Here is a 25489-nt window from a genome sequence, read left to right as displayed (position 1 = left end):
CCTCGCCACCCCCGATGCCTTTTTGACAAGTTGCGCAATTGAGTGATAGCGGTGGTAGCGCCCTTAGGCGGCGTTACCAGATAAACTTGCCCGCTTTTAACGCAGACGTGAGCCTATAATTCTTCAGCATGAAAGGCTTCCCGCACGACATTTTCGCCCGTGTATTTCACGCCTAAGCACACGCCCATCATCGGTTGCCGGTTTATGCGTGCACTGTTTGGGGGTGGAAGCAGGGGGCGGGCATGCACAGCTAGGCTTCATGCCGCTACCGATGACATGCGTGTTGTGCTGGCGGGAAATTTAAACATGGAATTCTCGCGGCTCAATATGCGACCTGTCAGCTGTCCTCAGTGGTCAAGCGGTTTGTGTTCGAGTGGTCTGTTACACATACAGTGAGATGCCTACGACGGGGGAGGGAAACGAACAGCCGCATGTCTGTCTACTAGAATAAAGCTCGAGTTCTTCCAGGTTTGAACTCCCTGTGGGACAGACGCGTGCCTCTCGCTCGGAGGAAGGGCAGTGGGAATCGAAGGAGGGCCCGCCGGAACAAAAGCGCGAATTGGGATGAAAACAACAGAAAGCCGCTGCCGCCGCCGTTTCCAGCGCAAGTTCGAGCTCGCCGAGTAGCTGGTAATCCCTACCGGGTGAACAGCAACTTCGACGTGAGCCAATACTTCTTGTTCAGCTTGAAGGGCTTTTAGAGCGACAACTTTGGCGGTGCCTATGACTTCTAAGCACGCGCACATAACCGATTGCCGGTTTATGAAGGCACAGGTTGTGAGTGGAGAAAAGGTGGGAGGGGGGCATGCACGCGCAGCTATACGTTTTACGCACTCACTGACTGACGTGTACATTGTGCTGGCGGGAGGTTGAGACGTGTACGTCCACCGCCCCAAAGGGAACTGTCCGGTGTCCTTAGTGATTGATTGATTGATTGAAGCTTTATTCATTATTTTTGCAGAGCAACATACGCAAAAACAGTGTTGGACCCAATAGCCAGAGGCTAGTTTTAGGGTCCACAAACAAAATACATTGGCACTTCGGTCGCATCAAATCGTAGCTTCCTAATTCAGCTGTTCAACAAACATCAAGTGTGTGTATATATATATATATATATATATATATATATATACATATACATATACATATACATATATATATATATCGTAGCTTCCTAATTCAGCTGTTCAACAAACATGAAGTGTATACACATATATATATATACACATATATATACATACACGAAAGCAAGTCTCTTTGCTGAAACGTTGGCAACAATCGTGCTTTTACCTTGTTCATAGTTTTCTTGTACACACACATACACACATATATGCACACATGTATACAGGCGAGGAAGGCTTATACACCGAATACACCGACTATACAAGAAGAACATGGGCTTATGAAGAATATTTATTGCAAATATAAAAAACAAAAGATGTTGGTACATATAAAAATACATTCGCACTATATTTACAGCCAACTGAAACCTCGCACGGGCCTCAAAATAAAATAAATGTGGGTTAAGAAGGCTTGTATTTAATACATAGTGTGTGGGAAGAAGACGGAATGAGCAGTTAAGTAGCATAGGCTCCACACTCGTATTATCACTCATTGTTGCTACGTTTCTTTATGCAAGTGTCTTTTCAAGCTGTAACTAAACCTTTTTGATTCTTTTATTTCCAGTGGTATATCGTTCCATATTTTGGCCCCAATGAATAGTAGCAGTCGCTGCCCGTACACATTACTAACTGGTGCCAGGTTAAGGTTGCCTACAGCAGAACTTCTTGTTTGGCGCAATGAAGAATAAAATATCGAGCTGTTTGAAGGATGGCTATAATTTAATATACTGTATACCAATTCAGCTGTATTTTTCAGACGTAATTGATCAAATGTCAAAACTTGAAGAGCGTCAAAAAGGGGTTTGCTAGGTGCATCTCGTCTTGAGCGTGTGACTGTTCTCAGAGCCCGTTTTTGTAGTCGACGTATAGGATTGAGATAGGTATTGTACGTCCAACCCCAAGAAACCATGCAGTACGGCAGGTGACTATTGAATAAAGCGTAATAAAGCGTTTTTAGTATTTTGATATCAAATAACTCACGGGCTTGCAGTAATGCGTAGCAAGCAGATGCTAGCTTTGCACAGACAGCAGGATCGGGTCGAGCGGATCGGGTTTGTGTTACGCAGACATTAAGATGCCTACGACGCAGGAGGGAAACAGACAGCTTCCGCCGGAATGAAGCTCGAGTCCATCCAGGTTTCATTGGAATAAGTGCTTATTTCTCAATTGCAAATTGCAAACAAACGTGTTAGTTTCGTGCATCTGGTGGACTGCGTCCAGCTTCGCGGGTCATCCCTCTTCACAGAGGGGAAGGGCACTAATTTTTTTACCGTGTCAACCTTGTAGCATAGGGGGAAAATGGGTGTTGGGAGCCCATTACACCCTTTGTCTTGAATCTCAACACCCAATTCGTATCTCTACACCCTGTTTGTGTGAAACAGGTGCGTTGATCAACTTCAACACCCTTGGCTTTTTTAGGCTGTTGAAAGGGTGTGGAAAAGGTGCTCATCTGTTCATTTAATAAGGCCATGCATGCGTGTATAATTGCACTGTAAAGGACAAGACACCTTCATACCCTCCTGTACTCGTAAGAAATGTTCAATAGCAAAAAAATTTGTTCGTCTGCAAGATCACTCGTTTCCATACGGTGCGCCTCATGCCCCAAGTTTAGCTTTGGCACGTGAAATACCAAGTTTAACCTTTAAAATTAAGACTACAGTTGTGTGGCGAAAATGGTGTTGACCGCCTGCAGCACGCTTGGCCTTCTGTAGGGGGTTGAAATGGTGAGAAATAGGTGTTCAGTTGCAAAAAAGAACAGCGGAGCTGTGGTTTGTCCTAGTTTCTTCCGGTGTTGCTAAGTTTCGCTACGTTTGCTACGTTTTGCGATGTTCTTGCTAAGCGCTGAAGGGTGAGGCCAAGTTTAACCGTATTTTACAAGGCTGTTCCAGAGTGTCCCCCCACTGACAGCGGATCAAAATGGGAAAAAAGATAGGTCGACCCACAGCTATGCTGTTTCTCCAGCCTTGCATCATCTTTGCAAGCTGAGTCAATTTTTGCGTTTTAGATTACCAAAAAAAGACTAGCACCTTTTGAAATGGTACAGCAAGAGGTCCGCATACGTTTGCGCCTTCTGTGATAACACTCGATGAGGATGATTGCTATTGGTTTCCCCATTGTAGCGGGATGATAACATGTCATCTGACCAAAAAGGACTAAAAAACCTATGTTTTATACTCCTGGTTTAATACTAGCGCTGCTTAGGGCAGGCACAAAAGCTTATTAGGCACAAAATACTTTTTTTTCTGCTACGGGTGGTTGCTGTCCTAGGCAATATTCCCCTCTCTGCTTTTCGTCCACCATAATTCTAATCTTCTTTTAGTCGCCTCGACAGCCTTGAGGTTAACGCCTTCTGCGCTACCCTTAAATCCTAGGGCTCCTGGAAGTCGAATATTTCCCTCCTGTAGATTTCGATGGATAAACTCGCATTCCAACACTATGTGCCGCATAGTTTCTGTTTCTTTTCCGCAGACCACGCATACCCCATCATTTTGTGAATACTTCCCCACAAAGCTCTTAGTTCTTAAGCATCCTGCTCCACCCTCAAAAAGCGAAGCACTGCGTTTGGAATTATCGTAGAAATTTTCCTTTCTGATGTGCAATTTCTCTGCCCTGTACACCTCTAACGACGTTTTAGCTTCCATTTTTCTCTCCATTTATTTTTTTCAATCTGCCTTGCTCCTTTTTTGGTTACCTTGGCTGTCTGATTCTCGACTGTTCTTCCCGTATTTCATCGATAGCCTGCTAGTCTTTCCACTGCGTGTCCACGTTTTTCATGCATATGTACCTAGAAACTTTAGTTGTCCACCTACGCTGATGCATTGCTCTCACCCTCCCCTCAAAGCATATTTTACTTTGTGCTTCTCGAACTCCAAACGACGCCCAGCCCATATCTCCCTGAACTGCTTCGTTAGTTGTTTTTCCATGCGCGCCTAAGGCCAAACGTCGTACCGTTCTCTTGTTCACTTCAAGGCCTGATAGAATGTCTGATTTTAAGCAGAGTACAGTATTCGCAAATGGGAGACCCGGAATCAAAAGTTTATTTCAACATCAACATCAGGCGATACAGATGCTGAGGGCAATGAACAAAAAGCCACTAGAACGGGCTTGAAGGCGTCCACTGCCCTGTCCACTTGGCAGGAGGCAAGACAACAATATTTGAAAAGCAATAAAGCAGTATGCAATTTGAGAGTAAACTTAGCATGCAGAACACATCTTTGAAAAATTGCACTTGTCACAAATACACACGTCAAAGCACGGAAAAGGAAAACCGTAATTAAAAACATCTCGAACAACTGCTCCTCCTTTTGCTTCTTTCCATTCCTATCACTACTTCATATTTGTTAAACCCCCCCAGAGTTATATGCTTCATTATAGCTGCGTTTCGCTTTCCCTTACCCTTAAGTTGCTCCTCGTGAGTTCTTAAGTAGTTATCCCCTTCGTTGATCCACACTCCCAAATATTTATATTCCTTCACTCTGGGTAATTCGCCTTGCTGGATAGACACTGCGTCAGTGGTAGCGTCATTGAAAACCATTATTCCTTATTTTTCTGCACTAAAATTTAACCCGAGGTCGGTGGCTTCCAGGCCGCTAATATTTATTAGCCGTTACATATCGGTCTCGTTATCAGCTAAAAAAACAATGTCGTCTGCGTATGGCATTCCCGGAATACGCTGCTTTCTTCCAGTTTCTTTTATAACCCTGCCATGTAAAGCATGAACAGTATTGGGCTCAAATGGCATCCCTGTTTCAGTCCATGATGGATGTTGACCTGCTGGGCGCATTTCTGTCCTTCCAATGTAAGGTGCACTCTACGGTTACTAAGGAATTAAAATCGACTGAAAGTTGATCGTACAGCCTAAAGTATGCTAGTATAAAAATCTAAGGCCAATTGAAGGCGCAAAAAGAGTCAGCGAAGTTAATACAGGTACTAAAGAATTAAAATCGACCGAAAACTTTATCGTACAGCCTAAAGGACGCTAGTAGAAAAATGTAAGGCCAATTGAAGGCGCAAGAAGAGTCAGCAAAGTTAATACAGGTACTAAGGAATTAAAATCGACTGAAAGTTGATCGTACAGCATAAAGTACGCTAGTAGAAAAATCTAAGGCTAATTGAAGGCGCAACAAAAGTCAGCGAGGATAATACAGGTACTAAGGAATTGAAATCGACTGAAAGTTGATCGTACAGCCTAAAGTACGCTAGTAGAAAACTCTAAGGCCAATTGAAGCCGCAAAAAGAGTCAGCGAAGTTAATACAGTACTAAGGAATTAAAATCGACCGAAACTTTATCGCACAGCCTAAAGCCAAGCTGCAGGAAGCACTTATTACGCTGGGTGATTTAGCACAGCGGTCAGCAACGCGACCACACATTTGCGAACACTTTTCTGCCTAAGGAATGCAGTCGCTAGAGATGAGATATTTGGGGGAATTTGGGGGACGCTTACTGCAAGAGCGTCACTAAACAGTCATCTCAGCTGCTCAGAATTCTAAAACTAAATTCGAATTTAAATGGGCTATACAATATATACGTTATATTCCCTCCCCTGATGGTCCTGGCACATGGCCGACTGGTCTGGAGCCTTAGGTCCATTGTTTTGCACTTATATTTCCTCCCCTGATGGTCCTGGCACATGGCCGAGTGGTCTGGAGCCTTGGGTGCATTGTTTTGCACTTGGGAAACTCGAATCCATGATACCGCGTGCTTTTTTTTTTAAGTTAATTTTTTTTTGGGGGGGGGGGGGGGCAATGTTTTCTATAGTGAATTCCTCATTTTTGCGCTGTAACGTTCATTTCTCTACGAGCGAGTTCGCAGAATGTGTGCAGACTGATACTGACGCGTTGGCGAGTTCTCGTTGGCACGGTGTTGCCATAAGCTCCGACTGCTTGCGGGCGCAGTCCCGCATTATAAGGGACGCGAACACGCCTCTTATAATGCAGGCACGAGCCAGGCAAGCTCCAAAGGTGGGGAAACCGCGCATCGCATTTGAGCGTCTCCGGTGACGCGGAGGGCGGTCATCCACTGCGTACGTGTCGGCTAGCGATCGTTACTATTCCAAGCCGTTCTGGCAGGCTTATCTGATGCATTCTCTTGGCGGGTGTTTCCCACACTTCGGCAGCGGCTGCAGCCGGTGAGCACACGCGTAGTCAAGCTCTTTGCATCAATTTTTCAGCCTATTCATCGACAGACCGAATTGGTGACGCTCGTTCCGACGGTTCCTGCGGTTATCACCGACGGCTGCTGGCGTGTCACCTACCTACTTCAGCGTGACGTATTCCCTTGCCTTTCTTTTTGGCTCTTGGCGGGCGTTTCCCACAATTTGGCAGCGGCGGCAGCCTGTGCGCACACGCGTACACAAGCTCTTTGCATCATTTTTTCATATTGGTGTGGATTTTTCAGTTCCTACTACGATGAAGAGGTTTTGTCGCTGCTGCCGCTGCCTAGACTGAATAATGCTGATATTGATGGATTGACTGATTGATTGTAGGGTTCTACGCGCCGACGCAACGCAGGCGATAAGGCGCGCCGTAGTGGTGGGCTCCGGATTAATTTTGACCAGCTGGTGATCTTTACATGCGCCGAAATCTCGTACACACGGGCGTTTCTGCTTTTCGCCTCCATCAGAAAAGCAGCCGCCGCGGCGGGGAATCGAACCCGCAAGCTCGTGCTCAGCACCTCAACGCCTTAGCCACTGAGCCACCGCGGCGGGTTGCTGATATTGTCGCCTCCTTGCATAACACCGTAGTTAGTTATTTCAATATTCTTCCTGCTGCATGTGTACTACAAGTTCTTGTGACGTAAGTTGAGAAAGATCCTCCACAAAAGAACTATGTACCTTTTTCTCAAATTTCTGTAAGTTGTTTTTGTTTTATTAGCCTTCAAATATTAACCTCCAATCATTTCCTGATACGTTTTGATACCATGCGCGTTGCACTTCAAACATAATTACTTTGTCTCTTCACAACCAAATGCATGTTACTTTGTTTTCCCCTGTGATAGTTCACCATTTGATTCTGTTGTTACGAAAGTTCATTTCGTTCTCTTTTTTTCTTTTTTAGTAATCTCAGTTACTAAAATGTGTTCTTATTAATTACCCGCCGCGGTGGCTCAGTAGCTAAGGCGTTGCGCTGCTGAGCACGAGATCGCGGGTTGGATTACCGGCTGCGGCGGCCGCTTTTCTGATGGAGGGTAAAAGCAAAAATGTCCGTGTGTACGATGCTTCGGCGCACGTTAAAGATCCCCAGGCGGTCAAAATTAATCCGGAGCCCTCCAGTACACCGCGCCTCCTCGCCTGCGTTGCGTCGGTGCGTTAAATCATACAATAAATCAGTCAATGTTCTATTAATTATTTTACCCGAAAATGAGTTGTATTGTTGCTGATAATGCGGGTGTTTTTTGCTGTTTATTTCCCTGTAGGTAAGGCTGTTCGGATTTGTCGATGTAACAATATCTTTTTGATTTCTATTATGTGCACCACAGCTTGCTGTATACTCGCCAAAGTGTACTTTTTGAGGGCTGGAGCTAGCCAAGCTGCTTATCAGTATCGTTCAAGTTGTAGGTTTTCCAGTGCTTACCAGCTTTTTCTCCCTGCCTCCCTCATCTTCTTGATGAAAAATAAAAGAACTATCATTATTTGACAGCCGACAACATATCAGAAGCGCGGTATGCCGATTACCGAGATGTCAAGAATGCCCAATCAGCGATAACGTCGGATGCCAAGCCCGTTGTTTCCCAGAACCGAAACCGAAACTGCTTTGAATTCGAACCTTGGACTTCTTGCAATCAGAGTAGCACCTCGTATGGACGTCACTGCTTTGGTTGGTGCGGCGGCCACATACCGCGCATGCTAGTTTTTCTTCTTTCAGGCTTTATAAAATATATATCGCCTTATCGATCGGATAAACGATGAAAAGTGTGTTTATTTGAGTAAGTCTACGCAATGCAAGCAAAAACAGAAGCTTGACTTCAGTGTCCCTTTAAAGGGGTCGTGAAGAAATTTTCAAAAAAAAATTCACTTGGTGCTTCCGTTGGATTGATTCTGAAATCGCGTGAAACGTGTCGGGAACGCGTATGATTATTATGTTTTATGATTATTATTATGTCTTATTGGCCAATCCTGGTCAATCTCTCTAAGTGGTATGCTTGGGGCTTCACTGTCGCAACGACCTTTACTCCATCATTGTTGCTGTAAGTGGGAGCTTCTTTTCTTTTAATGCAAGTGTTAATCATTGCCCCATCATGCGTTGTATCAGTAGCTTCTTGACGTAGTTTGAATGAGTCAAGGATATAAGGACCCGCCGCGGTGGCTCAGTGGCTAAGGCGTTGCGCTGCTGAGCACGAGGTCGCGGATTCGATTCCCGGCCGCGGCGGCCGCTTTTCTGATGGAGGCGAAAAGCAAAAACGCCCGTGTGTACGAGATTTCGGCGCACGATAAAGATCCCCAGGTGGTCAAAATTAATCCGGAGCCCTCCACTACGGCGCGCCTCATCGCCTGCGTTGCGTCGGCGCGTCAAACCCCACAATCAATCAATCAAGGATATAAGGCGCGTTCGTAGCATTTGATTCTGTCTCGGTTTTGTGGCGCAGTGGGAAGAGCACCATGTACCTCGCGTTCCGCCCACAGGGTCGTGGATCGAAACCGGGCGCCGCTAACTATTATTTTTTTTATAGTGTAGGGGGAGGGGTGTGGACGAGAGAGGGGCATCGGAGAGGAGAGGGGGTGAGCGGCGGAGAGCGCAGCTCGCGCGGCGAGGAGAATGGGGGAGGGGCGGACGACAACAACGCCAACGCTGCATGGACAAGGCGAGTGAATGAGATGCAGTAGCATCTAAAAAATGTGCTGTGTGTGCGCTTCTAACCGTGGAACCTTGATAAACAAACAATGCATACCCGTTTCGCTGCCCGATATCGGCAAATAGGAAAACAAATGCAGTTACGGTTTCACCAAGGCTTTCCTCCTCAACTCGTGAAGTGACGTTTCAGTAAGTCAGTAAGAAGCCAATCATAGTTCTCCCTCGTCTGCACAATATGTCGGCATAGAGCGGGCTTGCAAAGGTTCAGATAAAGCTACATCGGCGCCATGATGAAACTCGCCCTGCAACTGAACGGGAGATGTCTGATCTCTGATACGACTGATCAACATGGTCAAACTTTCAGTCAACAACGCGGACGAGTAGCGCAGGCAGAAGTACCCACGTTTAATTTAAACTGGACATTCGTAAACTGTTCACGCTGTTTCTCACGAGTAAACTGTCGTTTTGCTAGCCGATGTTCTTGCACAAGTTTGCCGACGTCTGTCTCACGTAGCCTGTAATGTCAGTATCGCGAACGTGAAACTTCTGACCTGACGAGGTAAATGACCGAACTCTTAAAATGAGAATTTATTACATAAACACGTTAATCGAAGGAACTTCGAGTAGTCGGAACTTAAAACCCATCCATCATTTACTCATCAAGCGCAAAATAACTAGCGGAAAGCAGCGATACAGCGCCGAGTCGCCGAGTCTCTCCACCACGCCGTTCGACGATTGCTTTCCTGTTTCCTGCAATAAACAATGCTGTCAACGCTGTTTCGTTGATTGTATACGCCCCCCTTTGGCTTACTGCAGAAGCGTTCAACAGTAAGTTGGTGGTTTAAGCTCTGGGTTGATTAGAATTTATGAAAGCACGACACACTTCTGGGGTACAAATGCGAAGAGGCTTTCATGCAGCAGTTTTTCGCCGCGCGCGCTTCTCACGTCGATAATGTAGTGGATAAAGTGTCCGACTAGGCTGGCCGTAACGTTGGGCTAGCCCGGAGTCCGCAAGCTTGAATCGCACACGGGGCACTTTTTTTTTCTTTTTTTTTGCTTGAGCGGTTTTCTCCCATTTCATGCAAAAAAAGTAAGATTCCGAAGAGAATTCGGCAAAAGAACGTGAAATTCAGCAGGGAAACTGGCTACAAACTGCACAAACAGCCAGTAGGTCTTAGTTCTGCTGAAATGGTTGCCAGATCTACTGAAGCGGTCACGACACCGCTCACGTGGATAGAAAACTGTTTTTTTGGCAACGAATAAAGGATGCATTATTTTTAAAATATCCGGTTTGCAGCTTTGCAGAACAATATACACAAAGAACGTTGAACGCGCTGAACTCTCGAATGTACTTGACGTGACGTCACTGTAGTTGCGGTACCGACCGACGACGCGCGCATTGTCGCTTGCGATGCGCCTGAAAACGAGAATTTCAAAGGCGCCTCCTAAATTCCAGAAGTAATGAATGGTGAAAATATTTGGGATTTATGTTCTTAAATGGTCGTTCAAGCAGACAAAATTAAGCAAAAACAAACGTATTTTCTCTTCACAACCCCTTTAAAGAGACACTGAAGTGATTTGTAAACATTGCGGGATTACTAGCTCAAATTTTAGTGCGGAGCCCGTAGGCCGTGTTTCCACCAGTCTGAGTGCGTTTACGCGAATTTATGTAGTATAAAATCAATTCGAAAATGCTGTCCTCCTCTCTGCATTCTGGCCCAGTTTCGTTGGCGTCTTCGTGTGACGTCAGGAGGAAATGACTTGGCTTGACTGCGCTACTGCACAGCTCACCGAACTTCCGACAGAGTCAGTCGGCCCTGCATTTAGTCCGCCGGCCGCCGACGGGTCGTCACAATTCGCTCGCTCACTTGAAACGAAGCCATGACATGTTTGTGAATGTAAGAATATGCCTTTATTTACTTTGTTAGTTTGTACACTGTATCAAGCTCCTAGTCCAGGTCGCTCCACGCAAGCGCTGCACAAGCGCACATACGACGCTTCGCTGACTGGTATTCTAGTAGGAAAACCTAACCCCACTTGAAGGCGGGAGAAGAGTCAGCGAAGTCAATATAGGTGCCAAGGAAATAAAATCAACTGACACTTTTACCGTACAGCGTAAAACTAGGGAGCAGGAAGCACTTTTTTGCGCTGGGTGAACAAGCACAGCGGCCGCACGACCACACATGTGCGAACGCTTTTCTGTTTAAGAAAGTTTGAGAAATGCAATTGCTAGACGTGAGATATTGCGAAAATTTGGGGGACGCTTACTGCACGTACACTATGCAACAAATAGTTACCTAAGATGCTTAAAATGCTAAAACTAAATTAAAGTGTAAACTGGCTATACATTATATACCTTATATTTAGAAAGCCGCAGCGTTGCCCTGTGGCCTAGTTGTCTGCAGCGCTCGGTATGTTGATTGGCAAGTAGCAAGTTCCACTACCCCGAGGTACATGCTTTTTTTTTGTAAATTGATTTTTTTCGTTTGCGGCCGATGTTTTCTAAACTGAGTTCACAATTTTCGGGCCGTAACTTTCACTGCTCCACGAGCGAGTTCGCAGAACGCGCGCAGACTGATACTGATGCGCTAGCGAGTTCTCGTTGGCGTCCTGTTGCCATAAGCACCGACTGCTTGCGGGCAGTGGGCACAGGCCAGAATCAGCAGACCCTTGGCCTGGTGCGAACACGCTTTTTACGATATAGGTACGAGTGAGGCAAACTGCAAATATGGGGGAAAGCGCGTGGCATTTGAGCGTCTGCGGTGACGCGGAGGGCGTTCATCCACTGCGTATGCCTCGGCTTGTGATTGCTACGATTCCAAGCCGACCTGGGAGGCTTATCTTAGGCATTTTACAGCCAACAAGGCAGAAGCGCAGTATGGAGATTACTGAGATATCGAGAAAGTCCATCCAACGATAACGTCAGATGTCAAGCATGTTGTTTTACAGAACCGAAACCGAAACTTGTTTGAATGCTAATCTTGGACATCGTCCAATCCCGGTGCACCTCCTCCCAACGTCACAGCCTCTAGTTGGCGGTGCCGCCGCAGACTGCGCATGGTAGTTTTCCTTCTTTCGGGCTTTATAAAATAATTACCGACTTATCAACCGGACAAACGATGAAAAGTGTGTTCATTTGAGCCAGTCTACGCAGTGCAAGAAAAAAATTACACCATCTTCCCGTGGGGAACCCTGGTGAGGATGCGAAGCATCGTGGCGGTTCCGTGTGGTTTCATTGTGTTGCCGTTATGTTGAGTGATCTTGTTTTTGCTAGCGCCAGAGGGAATTCCGCGTCCGGGTCCACACCGGTGGCAAAGGCACGCAAATGAATCGGTAGTCTCCGTCAGCTTTGGTGAGGTAAAGGTTGTTGACATTGGTGCACCGGCTGAAAGCAATGTACACGCCCTCCTCTTCGCAGCTTTGTCTTCTCGTTCTTCTTCTTCTTCGGCGGTTCCCCTACGGGAAGATGACGACGGTGGTTGAACGCGAACCTATCTCGTGATGGATTCTTTGGTCGGCCAATCCCTAGGGGCATCCTGCCGCAATCAGCATCAGAGGCGCTGCGGACGGGACTGGTTGAGCTGCAAGGCGCGTGGCGCTTCCCGCCACAGCTTTCCCACGGGAAATTCAGCATCCCCCTCTAAAGTTTTCAGTTCGTCGTTTCCGTTGACGTTCAGCTTCGGGTGCATTCGTTGTATCAGTAGCCTCTTGACGTAGTTTGAATGAGTCAAGGACATAAGGCGCATTCGTAGCACTTGCTCCTGTCCCGGATTTGTAGCGTAGTGGGAAGAGCACCGCGTACCTCCCGTTGTGGCCAGAGAGTCGTGAGATCGAAACCGGGTGCCGCTAACTATTTCTTTTTTTATAGTGTAGTATCGCGGAGCTGTGGGTGTAAGGAGGAGAGTTGCGCATGCGCAGTGAGCGTGTGGACGGCGCCGCCATCAACGACGCAGGACCAGGCGAGCCTAAGAAATGCTCCGCATTTAAAACGGGAGCTTGACATATTCACTTCAGTGTCCCTTTAAGACCAAAGTCATTGTTGACGGTGGCACCCTTGCAGATGCTGGCAAGCTCCGTGTCGGGCGCTTCGACGCACCAACTGGCGCGGGCCCTGGGACGAGCGGCGCAGAAATGAAACGCACGTGTCGCGCGGCGCCTTGAAACGCCGTGCATTCCGAGGAAGGCCGCGCCTGCTCGCACTGGATGTCTTAACCACGACCACATGGACGAAGAGGACTGGCTTTTCCTTCTTCCACGGCCCTCAGCGGCAAGAGGAATGGAAAATGAAGACAGAGAGACGCGGTCCGGGCGCGGGAGAGCTCGGCCAACCGTCTTTGGGCTCCACCCGAGCACTGTTTCTTAGGCGCCCGCTGGGCTGTAAATAAATGTACAGTTTTTGCATCGGAAGCTGAGTTTGTCGGTTGAGGATACCCGGGGTCAGATCCTCAGCGCTACTGCGGCTTGGAGGAGAAGCCCCGGGAAAAAGAACACCGACGAAGATAACTGGCGCAGTCGACAGGATCTTCAACAGCGACGACTCAGGCAGCCGGTGGGCGAGGCGGGCCCTTCGACGGACGGAGCACGCGGATAAATCGCGCTCTTCTGAACGAGATCGGAGGGAGCAGCGAGCTCGCCAGCCAGGTTGAGAAGTGGCTCGACAGGCGCTCAACGAACTTCTCAACGGAGACCGAGGCAATCTCTGCGGCCTGCTGAGCGGCGGAGAAGCAGCTTGACCCGTGGTCAGTGGAGACATCAGCAGTCCATTGAGCGTGGAGCGGCAGGAACAGCGAGCTGTCGGCAGGCGAGAAGTCAGCTGGCCGTTCGGCGAACACATCAGCTGAAGGAGCCGTGCCTAAATGGATACCCCATCTGCACCGGTGCGGCATCTCTATAGGCACCGAGCTATGCAGGTCAGTGCCTCACTTGATCCTGTGTGCGTGGCTCACCATGACATGTAGGGGGTGCTTCATGAGCAGCCTCAGATAACGGGGGGCGGTTAGCTAGGCATGGTGAGATGGAGCTGAGGGTGAGTGCTGATAAGGCAGCAAGCGTCAGGATTAGGTCAGCCATGTCGTTCACTGACGAGATGGCCCTACGGCAGGCGAAATTGAAGATCGCTGAGGCGGAGTTAGCAGCGGAACGTCGAAGAAGTCAGCGTTTGAGAAGCGCTAACAACGCCACCGCCTCACGGATCGGGCCGCGAGCACAAGGGTGCAGCGAGATGGATGGGAGATTAGATTGCCTGAGCATGCTCCAAGGGGTGCTCGTAGATATGCCCTCCCAGGAAGCGCTTGTGCTTGATTGGTTCGCTGATGCCGAGGCCAGGCTAGACTCCTACTGTGTTCCGCCAAAATGGCGAGCAGGGGTAATTATTCCCTACTTGAGCGTGAGGGCTAGAGGCTGCCTAGCTTGACTCTCGGGGGAGCAGCGCAAGAGCTACGCAGTTCTTAAAGCAGCAGCACTGAAGGGGCTGAGGCTGGCTTTAGTTGAGTGTGCGCCCGTTGTCGCAGCGTGCGGAGACGGAGAACATTCCGGGAGCGTGGGCGAGCGGCCAGTTGCTTTGCATGATGCAGCAAGATGGGAATCGCGCGAGGAATCCGATGCAGTTGGTGTCCTGCACACTGCATCTTTTGTTACTGGAGAGATCGCCATGGGGAGCTGCTACGAATTGAAAGAGGAAAGTGTAAATCAGTGTACGGCTATTAATGTAATGCAACCCGAGGCAGTTGCAGGTAGGACTGCAGGCGTGGCTGAACAGACAGTCAGTGTCAGCGGCAATGTCACCGCTAAGCAGCCCTCTGCTGTTTCCTCTGACCAACGGTGCGTAGGGCAACACGGCGCTCCGAGCGCAGAAGCGGCCGATCCGGAGGGTTCGCCCAGAAAGAGGCGAAAGCGTCAATCAGCTTCACATGAGTGCAGCTTGGCTGCAACGCATGCTGACGAGCCAGCAGCGGTCCCTTCTCGAGCGAGAAAGCGACGAAGAGAGGGGTTCCCGATACTGTTGTGTCAGTCAGCTTCACCTGAGTGCAGCGTGGCTGCAACGCATGCTGACGAGCCAGCAGCGGTCCCTTCTCGAGCGAGAAAGCGACGAAGAGAGGGGTTCCCGATACTGTTGTGTCAGTCAGCTTCACTTGAGTGCAGCGTGGCTGCAACGCATGCTGACGAGCAGGCAGCGGTCCCTTGTTGAGCGAGAAAGCGACGACGAGAAGGGTTCCCGATACTGTTGTGTCAGTCAGCTTCACCTGAGTGCAGCGTGGATGCAACGCATGCTGACGAGCCGGCAGCGGTCCCTTCTCGAGCGAGAAAGCGACGAAGAGAGGGGTTCCCGATACTGTTGTGTCAGTCAGCTTCACCTGAGTGCAGCGTGGCTGCAACGCATGCTGACGAGCCGGCAGCGGTCCCTTCTCGAGCGAGAAAGCGACGACGAGAGGGGTTCCCGATACTGTTGTGTCAGTCAGCTTCACCTGAGTGCAGCGTGGCTGCAACGCACGGTGACGAGCCGGCAGCGGTCCCTTCTCGAGCGAGAAAGCGACGAAGAGAGGGGTTCCCGATACTGTTGTGTCAGTCAGCTTCACTTGAGTGCAGCGTGGCTGCAACGCATGCTGACGAGCAGGCAGCGGTCCCTTGTTGAGCGAGAAAGCGACGACGAGAAGGGTTCCCGATACTGTTGTGTCAGTCAGCTTCACCTGAGTGCAGCGTGGATGCAACGCATGCTGACGAGCCGGCAGCGGTCCCTTCTCGAGCGAGAAAGCGACGAAGAGAGGGGTTCCCGATACTGTTGTGTCAGTCAGCTTCACCTGAGTGCAGCGTGGCTGCAACGCATGCTGACGAGCCGGCAGCGGTCCCTTCTCGAGCGAGAAAGCGACGACGAGAGGGGTTCCCGATACTGTTGTGTCAGTCAGCTTCACCTGAGTGCAGCGTGGCTGCAACGCACGGTGACGAGCCGGCAGCGGTCCCTTCTCGAGCGAGAAAGCGACGAAGAGAGGGGTTTCCGATACTGTTGTGTCAGTCAGCTTCACCTGAGTGCAGCGTGGCTGCAACCATGCTGACGAGCCAGCAGCGGTCCCTTCTCGAGCGAGAAAGCGACGAAGAGAGGGGTTCCCGATACTGTTGTGTCAGTCAGCTTCACCTTAGTGCAGCGTGGCTGCAACGCATGCTGACGAGCCGGCAGCGGTCCCTTCTCGAGCGAGAAAGCAACGAAGAGAGGGGTTCCCGATTCTGTTGTGTCAGTCAGCTTCACCTGAGTGCAGCGTGGCTGCAACCATGCTGACGAGCCGGCAGCGGTCCCTTCTCGAGCGAGAAAGCGACGAAGAGAGGGGTTCCCGATACTGTTGTGTCAGTCAGCTTCACCTGAGTGCAGCGTGGCTGCAACGCATGCTGACGAGCCGGCAGCGGTCCCTTCTCGAGCGAGAAAGCAACGAAGAGAGGGGTTCCCGATACTGTTGTGTCAGTCAGCTTCACCTGAGTGCAACGTGGCTGCAACCATGCTGACGAGCCGGCAGCGGTCCCTTTTCGAGCGAGAAAGCGACGAAGAGAGGGGTTCTCGATACTGTTGTGTCAGTCAGCTTCACCTGAGTGCAGCGTGGCTGCAACGCATGCTGACGAGCCGGCAGCGGTCCCTTCTTGAGCGAGAAAGCGACGACGAGAGGGGTTCCCGATACTGTTGTGTCAGTCAGCTTCACCTGAGTGCAGCGTGGCTGCAACGCATGCTGACGAGCCGGCAGCGGTCCCTTCTCGAGCGAGAAAGCGACGAAGAGAGGGGTTCCCGATACTGTTGTGTCAGTCAGCTTCACCTGAGTGCAGCGTGGCTGCAACGCATGCTGACGAGCCGGCAGCGGTCCCTTCTTGAGCGAGAAAGCGACGAAGAGAGGGGTTCCCGATCCTGTTGTGTCAGTCAGTTTGACCTGAGTGCAGCGTGGCTGCAACGCATGCTGACGAGCCGGCAGCGGACCCTTCTCGAGCGAGAAAGCGACGAAGAGAGGGGTTCCCGATACTGTTGTGTCAGCTTCACCTGAGTGCAGCGTGGCTGCAACGCATGCTGACGAGCTGGCAGCGGTCCGCTCTCGAGCGAGAAAGCGACGAAGAGAGGGGTTCCCGACACTGTTGTGTCAGTAAGCTTCACCTGAGTGCAGCGTGGCTGCAACCATGCTGACGAGCCGGCAGCGGTCCCTTCTCGAGCGAGAAAGCGACGACGAGAGGGGTTCCCGATACTGTTGTGTCAGTCAGCTTCACCTAAGTGCAGCGTGGCTGCAACGCATGCTGACGAGCCGGCAGCGGTCCCTTCTTGAGCGAGAAAGCGACGAAGAGAGGGGTTCCCGATCCTGTTGTGTCAGTCAGTTTGACCTGAGTGCAGCGTGGCTGCAACGCATGCTGACGAGCCGGCAGCGGACCCTTCTCGAGCGAGAAAGCGACGAAGAGAGGGGTTCCCGATACTGTTGTGTCAGTCAGCTTCACCTGAGTGCAGCGTGGCTACAACGCATGCTGACGAGCTGGCAGCGGTCCGCTCTCGAGCGAGAAAGCGACGAAGAGAGGGGTTCCCGATCCTGTTGTGTCAGTCAGTTTAACCTGAGTGCAGCGTGGCTGCAACGCATGCTGACGAGCCGGCAGCGGACCCTTCTCGAGCGAGAAAGCGACGAAGAGAGGGGTTCCCGATACTGTTGTGTCAGTCAGCTTCACCTGAGTGCAGCGTGGCTGCAACGCATGCTGACGAGCCGGCAGCGGTCCCTTCTCGAGCGAGAAAGCAACGAAGAGAGGGGTTCCCGATACTGTTGTGTCAGTCCGCTTCACCTGAGTGCAGCGTGGCTGCAACCATGCTGACGAGCCGGCAGCGGTCCCTTCTCGAGCGAGAAAGCAACGAAGAGAGGGGTTCCCGATACTGTTGTGTCAGTCAGTTTCACCTGAGTGCAGCGTGGCTGCAACGCATGCTGACGAGCCGGCAGCTGTCCCTTCTCGAGCGAGAAAGCAACGAAGAGAGGGGTTCCCGATACTGTTGTGTCAGTCAGCTTCACCTGAGTGCAGCGTGGCTGCAACCATGCTGACGAGCCGGCAGCGGTCCCTTCTCGAGCGAGAAAGCGACGAAGAGAGGGGTTCCCGATACTGTTGTGTCAGTCAGTTTCACCTGAGTGCAGCGTGGCTGCAACGCATGCTGACGAGCCGGCAGCGGTCCCTTCTCGAGCGAGAAAGCGACGAAGAGAGGGGTTCCCGATACTGTTGTGTCAGTCAGCTTCACCTGAGTGCAGCGTGGCTGCAACGCATGCTGACGAGCCGGCAGCGGTCCCCTCTCGAGCGAGAAAGCGACGAAGAGAGGGGTTCCCGACACTGTTGTGTCAGTCAGCTTCACCTGAGTGCAGCGTGGCTGCAACCATGCTGACGAGCCGGCAGCGGTCCCTTCTCGAGCGAGAAAGCAACGAAGAGAGGGGTTCCCGATACTGTTGTGTCAGTCAGTTTCACCTGAGTGCAGCGTGGCTGCAACGCATGCTGACGAGCCGGCAGCTGTCCCTTCTCGAGCGAGAAAGCAACGAAGAGAGGGGTTCCCGATACTGTTGTGTCAGTCAGCTTCACCTGAGTGCAGCGTGGCTGCAACCATGCTGACGAGCCGGCAGCGGTCCCTTCTCGAGCGAGAAAGCGACGAAGAGAGGGGTTCCCGATACTGTTGTGTCAGTCAGTTTCACCTGAGTGCAGCGTGGCTGCAACGCATGCTGACGAGCCGGCAGCGGTCCCTTCTCGAGCGAGAAAGCGACGAAGAGAGGGGTTCCCGATACTGTTGTGTCAGTCAGCTTCACCTGAGTGCAGCGTGGCTGCAACGCATGCTGACGAGCCGGCAGCGGTCCCTATTCGAGCGAGAAAGCGAGGAGGAGAGGGGCCCCTAATACTGTTGTGTGACGGGGTGCGCCTCATGGCAAGGGTGTTCTCGGACGAAAACGGCCGGTGCGTACCGCCTTCTAGAGGCCGCTCTGTCTCAATGAGCTAGATGAGGATTGTGCCTATTTTGTCATGGTGACCTGCAGCCAGGGTCATGAGGCACTGGCCATGCTGATTGTTGTGTCGCCAATTGAATTAACGATGGAGCACGCGCGAAAAGTGTGTGTGGTGTGTGCGTTTCGCGTGTGAAACATTCCTGAAATTATGTTCCACAGTGGCGGTGGAGGTGTCGGGCGCTTCAACGCACCAACTGGAGCGGGCCCTGGGACGAGCGGCGCAAAAAAAACGCACGTGACGCGCGGCGCCTTGAAACGCCGTGCATTCGGAGGAAGGCCGCGCCTGCTCGCACCGGATGTCTTAACCACGACCACATGGACGAAGAGGACTGGCTTTTCCTTCTTCCACGGCCCTCAGCGGCAAGAGGAATGGAAAATGAAGAGAGAGAGACGTGGTCCGGGCGCGGGAGAGCTCGGCCAACCGTCTTTGGGCTCCGCCCAAGCACTGTTTCTTAGGCGCCCGCTGGGCTGTAAATAAATGTATAGTTTTTGCATCGGAAGTTGAGTTTGTCGGTTGAAGATACCCGGGGTCAAATCCTCAGCGCTACTGCGGCTTGGAGGAAAAGCCCCGGGCAAAAGAACACTAATGAAGATAACTCTCCGGTTGTTCATCGGACTGGTGGATTAATGCGTAGCATTCTTTGCCGAGTACCCCCACAGCCAGGAGCGTGTAACCCCCTGCATTTCCACAAAAATACAGATTTCGCGAAAGTTCCAAATGTAATCGTTAGAATAACGTAAATGGAGATAATTGGTGGAACGAAATTTCGGAAATTAATAATAACATAAATATAAAAAATGACGTAAAATGTCAAAACGTATACCGCATGGGATTTCCACAATAATGTAGATTTCCCGAAAGTTTCACCTGCAATCGTTCTAATTGCGTAAATCCTGCAATCGTTCTAATTGCGTAAATCGAGTAGCGCAGGACAGGAGTGTTTGGAGGTACATGGGAGAGGCCTTCGTCCTGCAGTTGACCTGAGCAGGGTGATGATGATGACCAGTGAAGGTAGGGAATTGTTGTCATACAGCTCCAAAATAAGTCAGGGAATTTTAAACAGAACAAAGTAATTGACAGTGCGGCTGGGTGATAATGGCCAAACTCGATCATCCTGCCAAGGCGCTCTGTAAATTACAAAAGCTCGCACTGCACGCCGCTCCGACGAGGGGGTAGAGGGGGGGGGGCTGTGTTGGTGGGTTCCAATATCACAATTAATTCGTAAGCGCTGCGGCATTTTTTCATAATTGAATCGGTTGCTTCCTATGTAGCCCATCACATTTAAACTCCTGTAGTGACCTGCATCCAATCTCGGTAAACACTGCAGGTTATCAAGTTTAATACCGTACCATTGTTTTAATGGTACGCAAGGACACACGAACAAGGTAGACTGCTGAAGCCTTTCGTAGCAAAAAGAATTCGGAAGACTGTATTAGTTGCCCGTCCATATCTTTACTGTATTGCGAAGTGTCTTATCAGTAGAATTCTTGACTCTGTGATTGTTTTGTGTGAATGTGATGTATACGACATGATTGCTAAGTGTGCACCCCTCGTATAAGTGTATTCACTCTGTAAAAAAAATTCAGCTGCTGGTCAGCGCTTGTGTTGTTTCCTTTCTGTGTCCCATTTTGTGCGCATACGAGTTATGTTGCCAATGAAAAAAAAGGAATGTCTTCGGAGCTATGAGTTTGTGTTTACACGTGAAGCCGACTTTATGGAAATCGGTGGGAGCAATTTATTTATTTATTTATTTATTTATTTATTTATTTATTTATTTATTTATTTATTTATTTATTTATTTATTTATTTATTTATTTATTTATTTATTTCAATACTCTCAACGCACCTAAAGGCGTTACAGAGAGGTGTGGGAAGGTTATACAGTGCAAGTTATGGCCGTCTTAAATGAAACAGGATCCGAGTTGCTGGCAATGGAGGCTGGAAGGCTGTTCCAGTCCGATGCCTTCTTCGGCAAAAACTATTTGAAACGTAAATTCGCCCTGCAATTGGCGACTGCAAATTTTAATCTGTGGTGAGAGCGTGGGGAAATGTAATTTGGCGGCGAAACAATGTCAGTTTTAATGTCCGGATTAGTGTAGTATATTTTGTGAAAAAGGCTAAACGGCCAATTTTCGTGTGAGTTATTAAACGGGGAAGGTTAAAGGGGTCCTGAAATACCTTCCGCCGATGCGTGGATGTACATGTAACCAAATAAAGCAATGTATTAGCAATCTCCTCCCGCAAAAATTTTGTTGAAGCGATGAGTATTAGCTGAGAAATCGTAAATCAAAAACCGCGTATTATCGTCGCACCGCGTTTCCTCCTCCTTTCAACTTACTCTCCGCTGTTGACGGCGAGCGAGCCTTCCCTCCCATGATGCTGCGCTCCTCGGCGGTGACGTACTTCCGCTATTGCGCTGCTCACACAGCCGTCTGCTACGGGCAAGCTTTGTTGACACCATGAATCCCGCTCTCCGCTCAAGGCTGGAAAAGCGAACGAAAAATCTGGCCGCATGTGTGCGGCGGCCTGGCCTTGCCCTTTCGCGGTGTACGTTGCTGCACAACTTTGCTATCGGCGGCACGCGACTCTTTATCGGCGAACTCGCAGCCGTACGGGGAGGATCCTGCGCTCGCTCCCTTGGATGCACAGCGCACTGTTTATCCAAAAAGCACCGTATCAGATGTGGCCCCGCTGGTGCCGGGTCTTATTTTGTGGCGGTGGTAATTCCTGGCGGCGGCATCTGAAAAAAACATTTTAAACCGATACAGAACCCGTGCACAAAACACCAGTTCAGCTTGGGGCGACGCGTGGTGGAGAGCGGCAACGTTGGCAAAACATGCTCCTCCGCGGCTCTGAGCTTTCTAGCGCTGGAGCGAGCACCATTTCTTTGACAATATCAAACATCGGTTGCCCTAGAAACAAGGCACAAACCGCTCTAGAAGTCAGTTACGGTTGCGTGATCCCGGTTCAGCTTGGGGCCCCACCTCGCGGCATATGGGCACTGCAGGCATACTACTCACTCCCATTTGGAAGTGCGAGATGCGTTTGGCATTACAGGAGGCGATGGTGTGTGTGTTGCGGACGCCATTGTTTCGCGATGAAATGCGACGTTGTGCTTCTGCGGGTGGATAGTGCTTCCCATGGTCTGGATTATATTTCTCAAGCGGCGTACGACTCAACCTCTCATGGCGTGTGTGCAGTGTGCGTGGCTAAAAGCCATCTCGGCTTGTGCGCCAGAGTTAAGTGACTTGCTGTTCGTCCCCGCAAACCGCGCGCGAGGTGAGTGCCGAATTTACGAGGGGCAGGAGGAGGCAACCCATCGTCTGTCAATCGCGGTTCGGACTTGCAACGCATGTTGTGACGTTGTGTTCGTTCGAAACGCATCTCTGGATTGTTTGGAAGTTGAATAAAATGTATGCGTCAAACCCGGGCATTCGGCTCAGGGCGTTCTCTGCGATTGCAAGAAAGAAGTGCCACGGGGCTTCAACGCTTTCTTTATGGAACGTACTCAAGTAAGAGAATATTCATGTCGTATTATGGCCCTGTTGCATTCAATACAAACGGTTAAGCGTTTGTTTACACTTGTTTCGTTTGTCGTAAAATGTCCAAGCACTCCGGCACTCCGCTGGCAGACCAGCCGGCGAGCCGACGCTGAGCAGACGACTCTTCTCTTTGCCGGAAGTGCGTGCAAAAGCCGCCCAATAGCAGGATGTCTAGCTCATGACGAACATCTGGGAATCGATGATGTAGACATGTGAAGATGGCGGCGTCCAAAAACACGAAGGAAAGGGTGAGAAAAAAGCGACAAACTTTGCAACAAAAGTGTGAGCTTTCCGCTGCGCGTAAAAGAGTAATACTTGGCACAGATGATGTTGACGACCCAATCTGACGATTGCGCTAGTCAATTTAGTGTGCTCAAAACGCCTTTCAGGGCCCCTTTAAGGTTCGCTTTCATTGACTGTACGCTAGCTGCCCGTGAGTAGTCGGAAACGATGAAATGAGAGACACGGTTCCGGATTGATTCAGGTGAGGAGGAGAGCGATAAAAATGGGGATCCCAGACGGCGGAAGCGCATTCGAGTTCAGTCCTAACCAGTCTTTTATAAAGCAGTTATTGCAAGGAAACAGGAGCTCAGGGAAAGTGACGACGTAAGTAGTCAAGCATGCGATTAGCATTGGTAGTTACATAATTACGTGCGTTTGCCAAGAAATGTTGCTGCTGATTTGAATTCCAAGGTATTTGTATTTGTCAGCTGTTGTGAGCGGAGTATTGCTAATTACAGACAACAGGGTGGCGACTTAGGGAAACTTTCATTAGTTTGCTCTTAGAAAGGTTAAGCTGCATGGACCTGTCAAAACAGCATGCTGAAACGCTGTCCAGATCAGTTTGAAGTTGCAAGCATTGATTGATTGATTGATTGATTGATTGATTGATTGATTGATTGATTGATTGATTGATTGATTGATTGATTGATTGATTGATTGATTGATTGATTGATTCAATGAATGTAGGGTTTAACGCACTGACGGAAGGCAAGCGATGAGGCGTGCCGTAGTGGAGGGCTCCGGATTAATTTTGACCACCTGGGGATCTTTAAGGTGCGCCGAAATCTCCTACACACGGGCGTTTTTGCTTTCCGCCTCCATCAGCAAAGCGGCCGCCGCGGTCGGGTATCGAAACTGCGTCCTCGTGCTCAGCAGCACAACGCCTTAGCCACTGAGTAAGTTGCAAGCAATAGTTAGTACTATATATTTCGCTGTAAATAACGCAGTCATCTCCAAAAAGCCGAATTGCCGAATAAATATCATTAGGAAGGTCGGTAATATGTATAAGAAAAGGTAGTGGGCCCAACACACAACCTTGCGGTACACCAGAAGTTACTAGGGAAGTGGGTGAGTCGCAATCATTAGCTGTAACATATTGAATGCGGTTGCTTACAAAACACTCAGTCCACGTAAGAATTTGGGGATCAATGTTAAGTTTTCTTAGTTTTTAAAGCGATGAGAGTCTGTGTCAAATGCTTTTTTGAAATCTTGAAAGTCGCAGTCAACTAGGAACCCCGATAGACGGAAGAAAATATGTTGTTACTAAACTGCAGGAGTTGGGTTTCGCAAGAGTAGTTTTTCCTAAAACCATGCTGCTGTTTGTAAAAAGTTGTTAGATTCAAGGAATAAAATTAAACTGGAGGAAACATGTTCGAGCAGTTTGTATGAAATACTTGTAAGGGTGATGGGTCTGTAGGGGGGTGGCTGACTTGGGTTGCTCTGCTTGGGCACTGGTACCTCCCTCCCCGCCTTCCATTCAGATGACAATACCGAGCATCCCAGAGACTGCGAAAAAATTGAAGACAACGTTAGTGACGAGTATGTTGCAGTGCATTTTAAAAATTTGGATATAATGCCATCGATACCAGGAGAAGTGGGTTTAAGGTTCTCAATTAATTCGCAAATGCCAACGCAATCGATGGTTATCTGGTCCATGGGGGGGAAACGAGCTATCACTGGTGTTTGGTTTTGCTGATAAAACGGTCTTAGAAAATGAATGAGCAAAGTATTGTTGCAGTGCAACAGAACAGTCATTTTCTGGCACTACACCAACTTGTTCATTAAGTATCTTGATCTTTTGCGTTGTGGGTTTGTTCAGTTTTCCAAAATTTCCGAGGGTTAGTTCGTAACAAGGAAGGAAGGGTGTTAGAGAAGGACGCTTGCTTTGCTTCCTTAAATTAAGTGCATGCTTGTACTCCCAAAAAGATTTGCGATAAGCTGACCACCTTATGCTGTTGTCCGATAGTAAGGCAGAATGGTATATTTGTGTTTTATTGTTGCGGAGCTTATTAACTGCTGACGTTAACCAGGGGTATCTGAAATACAACGAATTGTTTTAAGTGGAATAAACCTGTCTGTTAGCTCTTGTACCTAATTTTTGAATATTTTCCAATTTTCTTGTACTGTTCTGAGTGAGAAGGAGTTCAAATAGGTCTCGCAAAAAAGTTCAAGCTGCGAGTTCACAGAAGTGAAATCAGCATTTTTGTAGTCTCTAATTACTTTTGAGCTTCGCGCATGACGGCAATGTTTCACATTGTAAAAAAAGTTTAGAATAGAAAGCTCGGTTAGCCATGGTAGACGAGTCATGGATGATATCATGGAAGGGTTAGTTAGTTGTAAGTACCAGGCGTAACAAGTTCGACGAAGAATGGGTGGCGCGCATGGGTTGTGTTACCATCTGGGTTAAATTAAAGTCATTGCACTAATAAAAAAATATCAAGCTTTCAGAGGAGCGGGCCGATGGCTTGGTGTTGCCATCGCTGCAGATTATGTCCGAAAAATGAAAGTCGCCTAACACGAAAATAGGAAATGACGGAAACCGTGCGAGAATGCAGTGCAAAACGTCATAACGATTATCGCAGTGTGTCGACGGTGAACTGGGTGGACAATAGCAAGCGCATATGATGGTGTCTTTATAGTTAAATCGAACGCATGCGCAAACAAGTTCCGGCCAAAGAGCTGTTTTCGTTATTTCACCCTTTCTTCGCGATCATATCTGTAAATTTTGTAATCCTTGTCGGTGTGAAAAATTTCGCTGTCCTCTATTTTACTAGA

The 25489-nt window shown here is 49.3% G+C and overlaps 1 protein-coding gene across 4 annotated transcripts in view; it reads right to left on the bottom strand.

Annotated features, from left to right (window-relative positions):
* The window catches only part of LOC144156328 (uncharacterized), a 157345-nt gene that overhangs the window by 119473 nt on the left and 12383 nt on the right, over positions 1-25489 (bottom strand). For 2 of the 4 annotated variants that reach the window (XM_077688300.1, XM_077688302.1), the window contains exon 2: positions 24109-24220. The exons of the other annotated variants lie outside the window; for them this stretch is intronic. In XM_077688300.1, the coding sequence (XP_077544426.1) occupies positions 24109-24220 (112 nt within the window). The remainder of the gene's footprint in view (positions 1-24108; positions 24221-25489) is intronic. 4 annotated transcript variants of the gene reach the window in all.

This window comes from Haemaphysalis longicornis, unplaced genomic scaffold (genome assembly GCF_048455015.1).
Source record: "Haemaphysalis longicornis isolate Haplotype H1 unplaced genomic scaffold, Haemaphysalis longicornis Haplotype H1 scaffold_1, whole genome shotgun sequence".
In the NCBI taxonomy this organism is placed as follows: Eukaryota; Metazoa; Arthropoda; class Arachnida; order Ixodida; family Ixodidae; genus Haemaphysalis; species Haemaphysalis longicornis.
The sequence above is the reverse complement of the archived record's forward strand: the minus strand, read 5'-3'. Positions and strand labels throughout refer to the sequence as shown.